This window comes from Elephantulus edwardii, unplaced genomic scaffold (assembly GCF_000299155.1).
Source record: "Elephantulus edwardii isolate Elephantulus edwardi_28Jun2011 unplaced genomic scaffold, EleEdw1.0 scaffold00115, whole genome shotgun sequence".
In the NCBI taxonomy this organism is placed as follows: domain Eukaryota; kingdom Metazoa; phylum Chordata; class Mammalia; order Macroscelidea; family Macroscelididae; genus Elephantulus; species Elephantulus edwardii.
Window position 1 is genome coordinate 5170181 of NW_006399865.1, and position 13149 is coordinate 5183329.

At 44.3% G+C, this 13149-nt stretch overlaps 1 protein-coding gene across 2 annotated transcripts in view; it reads left to right on the forward strand.

Moving 5' to 3' along the window:
* FRMPD4 (FERM and PDZ domain containing 4) overlaps positions 1-13149 on the forward strand; it is a 711592-nt gene that overhangs the window by 657544 nt on the left and 40899 nt on the right. For both annotated transcript variants that reach the window (XM_006892369.1, XM_006892368.1), the window contains 2 exons: positions 8149-8253; positions 11808-11915. In XM_006892369.1, coding sequence (XP_006892431.1) covers positions 8149-8253; positions 11808-11915 — 213 coding nt within the window. The remainder of the gene's footprint in view (positions 1-8148; positions 8254-11807; positions 11916-13149) is intronic.

A 13149-nucleotide genomic window follows, 5' to 3' on the forward strand; every position in this document is an offset into this window, starting at 1 on the left:
CAGTCTCCACTGTGCCCAAGACCATCGTTTTGGTCACCATGCTGATCTAGATTCTTGAAGGTCTTTCTTGCCTTCAGCAACTCTCTACTTTTCCAAGTACAATGTCATTTTCCAGGGACATGCCTCTTCTGATAACATACTCAGAATATGGGAGTCAGTGTCACAATCTTTGCTTCTATGTAGCATCTGTCTGCACTTTTCTCAAAATGTTTGTTCTCCCAGCAATCCGTTGTATAGTCAATACTTTTGCCAATAAACACCACAACTCAAAGGCTCCAGTTTTTCTTCAGTCTTCCTTATTCGCTGTCTAACTTTCCGATGCATGTGAAGTAATCGAAAATAGCACATTTCAGTCTTTAAAGTGACATCCTTGCTTGTTAGCCTTTTTTTAAAAGTCCATGATAGCAGATTGTCATTATGTAGTGTGTCATTTGATGTCTTGCCTGCTGCCTCCGTGGAAATGGATTGTAGATCTGAGTGAGATGAAACTGTTGACAACTTCATCCTTTTCGCCAGCTATCATCATGTTGCCTGTCGGTCTAGTTATGAGGACTTTTTTTTTTATGGATCCATATCGAAGGCTGTTGTCTTTGAGCTTCATTAGCATCTCAAGTTCTCTTCACTTTAAAGAAGCAAGGTTGTGTCCTTTGCCTCACACGGGCTGTTGAGTCCCTCTCCAAACTTGATGCTACATTCTTCGTAATATGGTCCAGTTTCTCATTTGCATACATAACGTTGAGCTTATTGAGGTTGGATCAGATCATTCTTTGGGGAAGGGGGCACTGTCCTGTGCATTTCAGGATGCTGACATGCCAGTAGCACCTGTCCCTGAGTTGTGACATAAAAATGTCTCCAGATATGGCCAAATGTCCTTTGATGGAGGGAGTGGGGCAAAATTGTCCCAATTGAGAACCACTGCCCCACCTGAAGTTTGCCCTTACTATCTCAACCCGAAGTGCCCTTGACCATCCTCTAAACAAAAACCAGCTGCAGGGTCGCTATGAGTCAGTTCTGACTTGACGGCCCATAACAACAATAACAAACTATACGAGGTGAAATGAAGGGGCTGAGATTTTGAGATTACTTCAGTAGATGTGATTAGTTGCCTTTCATCACAGAGCGATAAAGTAACATCCCGTCTCATGCCCTAAATAATTTGGGGTGCCTGATGTTGGGTTTCATTGAATTGCCGAACATCATCTCCACAGCTAGCCACCATGGACAGAAATAAATGATGCAGCAGATCGAAAGAAAGTCAATAAATTCTAATTTTATTATTGACAGTAAAAATTAGCATTTTAATTTCTTTTGCAACTTGCTGGCCAGCATTTTTTATGTTACCTTTCTTCTGTATAATAAGGCTCATAAAAGACAGAGCCCTAAAGTCAACCTGTTCCCGTCACACTTCACCTGTGATGGGGTAAACAACCTGGAAATCCTTCCCAAAGTTAAAGGGGCCCAGGAAGAATGGCTTGGGATCCTCGAAACCTTGCCACAAGATGTGATTCTTAACAGGTTGTGGCCATATTTTTTTATTTCTTTTTTTAAAATAATTTTAATGAACATTTACAGAGAATTTGGATTTCCATTCATTCATTGCTGCACTTCTCTCCCCGCCCAGCCCTCTCCCCCCACCCCCCAGTTCGCTCCTCTCTTTCAAAAGTAAAAGAAAGACTCCCTCCCTGGTACACAATCCCCCTGCACCCCTCCCACCACCCCAAGTACATTCCACTATGCAACTTTAATTGTGGCTTCTTGTGATAACCATAATACCCCATCATACATTGCTTCTAAATTATTCAGTCCCTCATCTGTTTCAGTGCAGTATACACAATTTATCCAGTTTTTCTCAGTCTTACCCCCACCCTGATATCAATCCCATTTTACAGCAGTGGCACCATGCAATATTTGTCCTTTTGCGGCGGAGATATTTCACTCAGCATAATGTCCTCCAGGCTGACCCATTTTGAATAATATTTCATGAGTCCCTTGTTTTTCAATGCAGCATAGTATTCCATTGTGTGAATATACCGCAGCTTCTCTATCCATTTGTTTGTTGATGGGCACCTGGGTTGTTTCCAACTCCTTGCTATTGTGAACAGAGCTGCGATAAACATGGGTGTGCATATATCTGCTTGGATGTCAGTTATGGTCTCTTTGGGATGTATTCCCAGTAGTGGAATTGCTGGGTCAAGTGGTATCTCTATTTGCAACTTTTTGAGAAAGTTCGGCCATATTTTTTTTTTAAGTATCCTATAGGGTTCCTTCTCTCTGCCTTTTTGATTCATTCTTCACAAGGAAAAACTGGAGTGCACAGAAAGAAATAGGATGCAGAATAATCATCATGAGATTTTATTTTACATACAAATGTATCTTCTTTGTTTAGTTTAAGACAGCACAAGTGTGTTTCTGTGTTATAAGGAGTGATTTATAAGCATCGTTTGGTAAAGAGTCATGAGACATGACATGGGACCGCAGGCCTCGTCCAGCCACCAACCTGGTTCCCTAAGTAGTGTTTGGAATTAGAGTGGTGTTCCTTCATTGATGTGTCCACTGTGGCTGCTTCCACAAGACCAACACAGACTGAAGTCACTGCAGCAGAGTCAATCCGGCCCATGAAGTCCGAGAAATGGGCTTTCCAGCCCTTTACAGGAAAAGTTGACCAACCTCTGAGCTCAGAGCTTCCCTCCAGGCATTTGCTCAATACTGCATCTCTACTTGGCCAGTCCTGCCATTTTCTTTCAGTTTTCCTGGGAAATAAGTCTCGGGCAGATCTTCCCCTCAAACCACATACCCACTTGTACACCTCGCACACTCCTGCATCCTCATACTCTACACCCTCAGCATCTCCTGAGCAACTCAAAGCAACTCAGTAAACCCAAGTGAATGTGAACAGAGTCACTGCCTGCCTGCCTGCCTGCCTTTCGCTGCCTTAAGAAGCTGTCACCCCTGACCCATGCAAGCTGACTGGTGGCACAGGTCATTATCCAAATATGTTCTCACACTTCCTGCACGAGTCCTACCACACAGAGCTTAAGGAACCCTGGGGCATTCATGTGTTAGGCTGCTAACCAAAAGGTAAGCAGTTCCAAGCCAATCTAAGTAATATCTTTATGGGTTTCATTCCCAAGCTGCGTGATGTTTCCTTGAACTGTTCAACAGCTCTTCAGTCATTTCCCATGTTCCTGCCAAATGCGGCTTTGTTATGTTCCAGCTGGTTGTATTCATAGCACAATGGCCTCCAAATAAGGAGCCCTGGTGACATAGTGGGTTAGATGTTGGTCTGTGATTGGAAAGGTTGACAGTTCGAATCTCCTAGCATCTCCGAAGGAGAACGATGAGGCTGTTTCCTCCTGTAAAGGTTATCTCAGAAACCCAATGGAATATCACCAGGAGGCTAAATGGGAGGCAGTGGAGGGCTTTTGCAAATTTACGATCTTATGCTTCTGTTTCAGAAAGTAATCTTATTCTTGTCATTTTTTTTCCGACCCTTTGCTGCACTGACTTTAGAAGAGCATCTTAGGCCGCCTGGAGCATGCCACACATTTATTGTGGTCACCTTAGCAACAGCGACTTTAGATGGAGGAGCAGAAGTTGATTAGGGTCTTTCTCATCTTAAAATTAATTAACAGCAGGAGAATCTGATTATTCTAAATGGTAATTACTTGTCATTTCCACCACAGGATATGAAGCGCCTGCCGTCAGCACCTACAGGTCTGGAGGTTGCTGTGAATTAATTCACTAGGTTTTGGGTGGTGCGCACTCTCTAGTGTTTAACAAAGAGAGCCCTGTGTCATGACCACAGTTGTGATTCCGTCCCACTTTCCCACAAACTATCAGTAACTCGTCAGAGCAGTAAGCCGTTGCCTTTTTGACTCTTGGAGTCCCTTGGGTAGTGCAAGCAGCTGCTGTGCTTAGCCAAAACCTGAACGGACAGAGCTGCAAGCCCACCTAGAAGCAAGACCTTGGAAGAAAGGTCTTGTGACCCACTTTGGAAAGAATCAGTCTTGGAGACCCCATGGAGCGCGGCCCTGCTCTGACATGCATGGGTGCAGTGTTAACTCCGACTCACAGTACCTGGCTTTTGTTATTGTTGAGTCTCATGAAGAAGGCTTCAGACTCCTAAGAGTCAGTGATTTTATCACCACAAAATAAACCCAAAGGCAAGTGGTTTGAAACCACCAGCTGCTCCCCGGGAGAAAGGTGGGCAATCTCTTCCCATGCTATTCACAGCCTCTGAAAACCCTCCAGAGGGTCGGCCATTAGTCACTTCCGACTGAAGGGCACGTAACAAGAACAACATGTAGATTATGCAGTCACTGGGCAGCCTCCTCCCGTGTGACTTACTGCCTCTGAAACCCTGCTGGAGGGTCAGCTCACAACCACTCAAACCCACAAGTAAATAAGAAAAATGCACTTGCTAGGGATTTTTACTTAGACCCTTATCTCAATTTTGTTGACCTCAGATTATGTGTAGAATGATACTGAGTTGGCACTTGTCTATCTCGTTCTCTCTCTAGTTTTCCTGGCTTTTCAGTGCTGTAGAGTTGGTTCTGCCTCCTGGGGACCCTGGGGACAGAGTGGCCCTGGTTTCCAAGACTGGAATCATTACCAAGGCAGAGCGCCACACCTTTCCCTTTCGGGAATGGCTCGTAGGTTTGAACCACTGATCTTCTGGTTCACAGCTGTGACACCGGGGTTCATTTAAGCCTCTTGCCTTTGAGTTAACGGTGGCTCCATCTTTATGGAAACCGATGACCAGATCTTCCCCCTTTCAGTTGGCAATCAGGCGCTTAAAAACTCGGCCAGCTCCTGTATGTTGTCGCTAAGTGTCGTCAAGTAGGAAATGACGCGTCAGTGGGTTTTCAGAGGCTGCAAATCGCCTTTCTCTTCCCCCAGAATGGCTAGTGGATTCAAACTCTCTGCCTTTGGCTGGCAGCACAGCTTTTGACCCCTGGGCCACCAGTGCACCCTCATATTGTCGTTAGTTCTAGTAAGTAAACGTGGCGATGGGGCTACATGAGACGGCCTCCTCATAGCTACAGAAAGCAGGACAGAAGCAATACCAGCTTGACTAGAACCCCCCTCTGGGACCCTCTAGATTAGAGGCAAATGACCTTATAGACATCTATGACTCTTAAAAACATCCTTGCCTCGTCTACAGTAAATGATGTTATTGTTGTCAGTGGCTGTGGACTCAGACTTGGATCCGCAATAGTAAGTTATATGCATTGAAACACTGTTGTTGTATGTGTCGTCAGACTCATAGCTGACCCTCCAGCAGGTTTTCCGAGACTGTAACTTGCACTACAGATCACCTGTCTTGCTCCTGCAGAGCAACGGGAGAATTTGAACCACGTGCCTTTGGATTGGCAGTGCAGCTCCTTAACACTAGGCCACCAGAGCTCCCTGTCAAAACACTAAGTTCTGTGAAATAGACTTTTTTTTTGAGGCAAGGAGCTATGTAGAACATTCTAGAAATATGTGGTAAAATAATACCTTTAAAGATTGGAGTGCATAGAAAGATAGACATAGAGTCACTAGAAGTCAGACTCAATGCCGGTAGGTATGGTGTTTGTGTGGGGATGTGTGAAATACTTCATTCCCCGAAACTGCCAGAAGATTGGGGCGCTGCTTCATGAAAACATTTCATCAGTCGTGTCTGTGCTCGGTAGCCTTAGTACAGCTGCTTCATTGATGCTAACCTCGTTGTGCAAATGTAAATATGTCCTGCTTGAAATCATTGAGAGAAGAATGTTTTCCCTCAGCAGAAAATTGGCATATCAAAAGTCAATGAACTAATGAACCGCGTGATTTGTCTGTTAAACATCACTCAGTGTGGCTTGTCATTGCGAACACACTGATGAGGACGCCACCAGCCACCAGCTCATCACTTCAGCTTGCCAATAATACTTGGGAAGTTGAGCATTTTGAAAGCTGTTCTTGTTTTTTAGGGGCAGACACTTGGGGTTTGGGTTTTGTTTTATTTTGTTTTGTTTTATTTCATTTTGGCTTGTTTTTAAGAGGGCAACCATTCTCTTTAAAACATCTGCCCTAAATGGAAAAATTGAAGCTCTGAGGTCTAACCATGTATCCATCCGTTCTCTAAGACATTGCTCATAGTGGAAAGTGAAGGCAAACATTAGATAGAATAAAAGTCGTCTGGTACTAAGCCAAAAACGTCATTCAGGAAAGCACGTACAGACAGACACGTGCACACACTCACAGTGATTTCCTTTAATTGTGGTAAAAGACGCATAGAATTTACGTTTATGTGATTTTTAAAGTGTACGGCTCAGTAGCAGTTAAGTTCATTGACAATATTGTGCGGCCGTCACTACCATCTAATTCCAGAACAATTTTCATCACCCCAGAAGGAAAACTAGTAAGCTGTCACCCTCCAGACCCTCCCTCCCCCAGTCCCTAACAACCACTAGCCTGATTTCTGTCTATGATTTTGCCTGTTCTGACACGTCAGATAGAGTCACCCACTATGAACTATCTGTGAGTAACTTGTTCCACATACCACGATGTCTTCAGAGTTCATCTGTGTTGATTACAGAAAGCTGTGCGAGGGTTTACACGCAGCGAGAATCAGTCTTAGAGGGCTGACAATGATGAGAAAGGAGGGAAGAGGAAGCTACAAATTACTAAATAGATACGATGGAAAAAGGAAACAGCAATCCACAATAAGTGGTTGATTGGACAGTGTTATTAATTACACTAATCAATGATAATTGCTAATTAATGTTCTACAACAAAATGTCTATGAGTGAATGAATGGAAACCCAATGTGATTGGTAAACTTTTCCCTCAAAACATCAAAGTTTGTCTGCGTTTAAGGAAGTGACAGAACTGCATTCCTTCCTTCCTGTGGCTGAATGACATTCCATTGTTTGGCTCAACTATATTTTTTTGTTTGTTTCTCCGTTCTTGCCATGTTGTTTTGTAATTGGCCTCAAAAATATTTGTAACTGACAGACATGGATCTTTTTTTTTTTCTTTAAAACCAAAGTTCCAGTCACCCTAATTGACTTTTGTGCCCTGAGATTACTACACCACTTGAAAGTTGAGCAACACTTAGGTCTATGTACTATATTAAACATTACTCTGAAGCATAGATCACCCTCTCTGCTTAACCATTGTAATGTACCGAGATGACATTAGGGTGGCCCAAGCTAAATATTTCCTTCTGATCTGAGTTCAAGAGAAATGGCCCTTTTGCATTGTGTTTGTTATCCAGTGACGCCTGCAACATAATGTATGCTATGAGGTATACTAGAGGTAGCTTCTGTGTGTCTTTACCTGAGGTCTCGTGAGAATCACGCACCAGGTCATTCTCAGAGGAAATGACACCAAGATCTGCAGCAGGGGAAGCCCTCCGGACTCCGCATCCTCATAATCATGTTCTCCCACCGCACTGTCTGTTCTGGGGAAGAACAGGGTCAAGCCACCCTTCTATCCAATAAAAAACAAAAGAGGATCATCAAGTCCAAAGTCAAGGCTGAGCCAGAATATGCAGTCGGTTCTTGGTTGTAAAGCAAGGTCTCCTCTCTACCCTTGGCCAGTGAGCCAACAGGTTATCCACAAGAAGACAAAACTCAGGTTGTGGGTGCATAAAACATGGGTGCCTAGACAGAGAAAGAGCGCGAGCGAGCAAGCACACACTTGCCTACTCACATGCCCATATGCGCTGACTGAGTGCTACAGAGATTAGCCATCATTTTAAAATGATCAGTGGCTCTCATCTCTACCTCATTAAAAGAGATAATTAACAATCATAAACTCAACGTTAGATCTGGCCAGCGCCTCCTTTTCCAGTTACGCTCAAAGCTCTGTATCAAAAGCAGCATTTATGGGCTTTCACAGTGATCACTTTCAAAGCTCCTTGGAAATATGTGCACGAAGAGAATGGAACATGCTGTTTGTGGTTCTGGTCTGGTGACTAAATGAAACGTATTAGTTTATGGGCATGACAGGGGTTTGATTACATCCCTAATTTGCATTTCAGTCTCGAATTGGACATGCACAAAACATTTCATTTTTGAGGGGGAAAAAATACTGCTTGTCCGAAGGCGGAAAACAAGTGCTAACACAGTTTGCGTTGTGTGACAGATATTCAGAGAAAATCCTTTCTGTTCCTTCCAGTCTCCCAAGTCAGCATTTATCAGTGCTGCTAAGAAGGCCCGGTTGAAGTCGAACCCAGTCAAAGTGCGCTTCTCTGAGGAGGTCATCATCAATGGTCAAGTGTCGGTGAGTGTCCCTTGGCTTCACGACTCACAGAGAGTCACCGTCACATAGGCCTTATACTCTAGGGGAGCCCACTGAGGTGATCCACTGGGGATGGCTGCGGGGTCCCAGCCGATCTTGCCTGCAACTGTATCCCCTCTTACGTATCTAGTTTGCGTGGCAGACCAGTTTTTTTCTCACACACCTTCGGTGTCAGACACCTCACTGGCATTGCCTTGTATTTAATTAAAATATGCCTCCTTGAAATTTCCGCCTACTTCTTCCCGCTCTGCCGACTAAGCATCCTTTCATGTGACATTGTGCTTGTTGAGAAAGGTTATTATGTTTTTCCTCATGGTTTCCTTATCCCCTCCGTCTTGCCCTTAAATAAAGTTCTGGTCTTTCAACTAATCAGAATGGCAAAGTGATGGGATGGCTTTTTAAGTGCAGACACACTGAAAAAAATCCCGCCCAGCTCTCTCTCCATCAGTGCGTCTGGATAGAAATCCCAGTTGTCGCCGTATAATTGATCTGCAAAATGAATAATGTCAACATCAATAGGATGCTTACTTTTCAACTTTTCCCACCAACAAAACGATCACACATAGCATAGTGTGTTGGAGCTTTTGGAAAGCTCTCACTTTAGGGCCTCATTTTCTTCTTGTTATCTTTGACATAAACTCATAGGAATAAAACCTGCTCCTTGATAAGCTCATTAGAGGGTCTCACAGTCCCTGCTGGGGCAGGCGCAGGCTTTGGATTTGGAGATATGGGCTTGCTCTTTCTAATTGTCTCTGTTGTTGTGTACCATTGAGTCAGAAGCAACCCATAGCTGGCCCACCAATAATGGGTTTTCAGAGGCAGTTAATAGCATGGGAGGAAATTGCCCATCTTTCTCCCCCAGAGCTGCTGGTGGCCTCAAACTGTGTGCCTTCAGTGTTCTAGTGCGGCCTCTTGCCATTAGGCCACCAGAGTTCCCCTCCATTTGTCTCTAGAGATGCCAAAACCAAGTGCCACAAACTGGGTGACTGCAAACAACAGCAAAGCTAGAAGCTTCCTTGTCCTGGAGACTCAGAGAAGAATCCAGGCCATAGGGCTGTTTGCCATATCTCTGAAGGCTCTAGGGGAAGATCCTGCCTCATCCTTTACAGCTTCTGGTAGCCCTAGGTGTTGACCTGTGGCCTCACAACTCCAATCCCTGCCTCTAGCTTCACACGGAGTTCTCCCCCTGTGCCTGATTCTGTCTACATCTACTCCTTTTCATCATACGGGATTAGAACCACCTCTATTCCTGTATGACCTCATGTGATCTGATGATGACTCCAAAGACCATAGATCCAAGCAAGGTCAGGTTCCCAGGTACTGGGACTTAGGGCTTTACCCTGTGTTTTTTTTTAAATAGAGACACAGTTCAGCTCACACAGTTCAGCCAATTATGGACCAGGCATTTTCTAGTCAAAACTTACTCACTTACGTTTGCCCCACTTAGTCTCCAGGTCAATCTGTCAAGTGATTGTGATGCTTGTGGATAGAGCCTAGAGGTTACCACTGTGCTGGCTTGTGAGCATTTCAGGCCCTGCTTGTCCTCTAAGTCACCATCTTCCACCCTATCCACCTATACATCAGTTAGGGCCTTTCTTATCTGACCTGTTCGTCTCAGCTCAGTGAATCTCTGCCATTCAATATCAGTGATCCGAAATAAGATCCTGGGTTAAGGTAGAAAGGTTCCAATCAAAGAAGAAGCTGGCCTTGGCCATGTGTATATCACAGAAGCACATCGGAAATGTCCCTTGCCTATTCTTCCTGAAGCTTTCCAAGGTAATATTAGGTGGACAAACAGTCTATGCATTTTCTGCAAGAACAGAATTCTAGAAGCTGCTCTTGCAGTTACAGTTTGTTCTTAAATGTAGTAGGGACCTTGTTTGCTGAAACTGAAGTGAATCTGAAGCATTTGCTGAAGAGGGTCAAGGACTGTAGTCTTCAATATGGATTGAAGCTCAACATCAAGAAAAGATTCTCACCACTGGGCCAATTGGCAGCACCATGATAGATGGAGAAGAGATTGAGATTGTTAACAATTTCAGCTTGCTCGGTTCCACAACCAACACTCTTGGCACCAGCAGCCAGGAAATCAAAAGCTGAATTGCACTGTGAAGATCTGCTGCCAGATTTAGTACTCCAAGGTAATGATGTCTGGAGACTAACGTGAGCTTGATGATCCAGACCATAGTCTTCGCAGAGAGCTGGCCAATGACAAAGGATGATACTAACGATATTCTATGCATCAGAGAGCTGGACAATGGCTAAAAGATACTAAGGCTGAGTTGTGGTTCTGGAGAAGAGTATTAAACATACCATGGACCGACAGGAGAACAAACAGGTCTGTCCTGGAGAGGGTGAAACCAAGTTTCTCCTTGGAGACAAGGCTTTTGAAGCTCCATCTCACATACTTTGAGCATGTGGCCAGGAGGGAACATCATGCTTGTAAGGGTGGAGGGCCAGCCCAGAAGAGGAAGACCCGGGATGACAGTAACTGGGGAAATGGGGGTAGATGTGTTGGAGTCACTGGCTCAGGACAGGGCAGGCTTCATAGGGTTGCTGTGAGTCACAGGCGACTCAACAAAAACAACAGGCCACATCCTAGGGAAACTTCTCTTACATGAGATTAGCACTGTGATGGAATTAAGAGTGTTTCATTTCATCCTTAATCCTTTTACAGCTATTTGGTTTATCAGTTCAGGGGGGATCATTACTTATCTTCCACATTATTGTATTTGGGGCTATATGATTCAAACTATGACCAGGTGAAAAATGGTTTCATGTAAGATAATTGCACTTGAAGCTGGATAAGAGTGTGACTGGGCACCAACAGACATGCTATCAGATGTTATCATTGCCAGGACAAGGTCTGGTCAAGACATCTTGAGGGTCTGCTAACCTCAGGGCTGGTTACACAAAATAGATTAATTACAAGGGAATTATTTCTGTGACTGGGTTTACCAGTGAAGAATCTTGGGTTTAAAGCAAAGCTCATAGCTGGTCTGACTGATGATTTTTTTTCCCTGTTAGTGTCACATCAGGGATTGTGAGGATGGTACAGAACCGGACAGGGTTTCATTTTTTTAATAGAGCTGGCTTCACAGCACCCAACCAGCTGAGCTTTTTGTAGCTAGAAGAGACTAAGTTGAGCAAAGTGCGCCTTAACTCTGATATCAGCAAAGGGACACTTTCCTTGGCCGTGTAATTGTCAGGTACCACGGAGTCAGCACCGACCCATAGCTGACCCTCCAGTGGGTTTTCAGAGACAGTAAACCCCACAGGAAGAGATCACCCATCCTTCACCCACAGAGCGGCTGCTGGATTTGAACCACCTGCCTTCAGATTGGCAGCAGAACTCTTTGGCACGAAGCCACCAGAGCCTCTGGATTGGTCATAGTTTGCCTGATTTTTTGTTTTGTTTTGTTTTTAATGTTCTGATTAGAATAACTGTAGACAGGAGGAGCGGACGCTTGCAAGAGCAGAATTCTCATTTGCCTGACTCGCTCACTCACACCTTTCCTCCTTCTTTTGTTAACTAGGAAACTGTTAAGGACAATTCACTTCTTTTTATGCCAAATGTTTTGAAAGTCTATCTGGAAAACGGGCAGACCAAATCATTCCGTTTTGACTGCAGCACCTCCATAAAGGTAAGGCGAGTTGCGAAGCTCTGTAACCAGAGGGCACCAGGTAAGGTGTGTGCGCGCAGCAGACGGTGGCTCTGCTGAGTGTGCTGTTTGCTTCCATGGGAGGTAGCAGGTAAATCCTTTAAAGCAAGCCCAAACCGAAAAGCTACTGCTTTGGAAACTTCTGCTCTTTGCTTTTCAGTGTCACGGAAGAATGCACGGTGACACCAGGCAACTGTGGGTGCATCACTTTGACAGGTCTGGCTAGTTTTCCACTTTGGCCAGATGCACTTTTGCCACTTCTCTGTCTTTCAATTACTGGAAAATATTTGTGTTTTTCCATCTCTGACGGCTTTCCCCCTTACACAGGTTCCTGCTTCTGCAAATTTTACTTTCATGTGAAAAAACGCTAGGGCCAGTCCTATTAATGCAGCTGCAGATTCATTAGAGCAATGTGACTGTCACCCACAAGGCTTGGCACCTTGCCCAAAGCCAGCATGATTTCTCAACAAAGTCAGCCGCCAGGAAGAATAAGACGTTAGCTGTTAATTGAATAGCTGCTACGTCGGTGTCCAGCGAAAACAAGAGAGAGAATAATGTAAAGATAACACTTACTTTTAATTGCTGTAAGTAGTTTCATGGAAATGATGCAGATACAGACAAAAACGAGGCATGCTTCTTAGGATGGGTGGGAGGGAGGAGTCACAGAGCAGTTCCGTTCATTCCCAGCCACAGGTGAGCATTAAGCCAAAGCCTATGGGTTTCTTTTCTGATTGTCCCTTCCCAGGGTGGGCAGGGGAAGGGGAGGGGGAAGTACATATTCTCTTTTTTATTAGACAAAAGTATATTCAGAAATGGATTGCTCCCTAATGCCCCACCAGCATTATAGATGGTTTCTTCAAATGGCACAATAAAAAGTCTTTTATTTGTGGGGGTACCACTTTGTGATGCTCTCAACAATAATCTATCTAGAGAGCATTTGACTCTGTTAAAAATGGCTACTGACGACCAACCCTCAGTTTTGCCTGGCTTTTTAAAATAACTAGTTAGTGTAGCCCTTATGGATGGAAGCATTTCTAGGAAGGCCCTTTCATTCTTATTGTCAGGATACCCTCAAGCAGCTTGTTTTGAATTGCTTTGAATGTGTGGTGATTTAGCAGGTAATAGAGCAGACAATATAAGTAGATTGATGTTGGAGCATTTAAATCATCCCTAAATCGTTCCAGATGAAATATGAACCTCACCCCTACAGGACTAC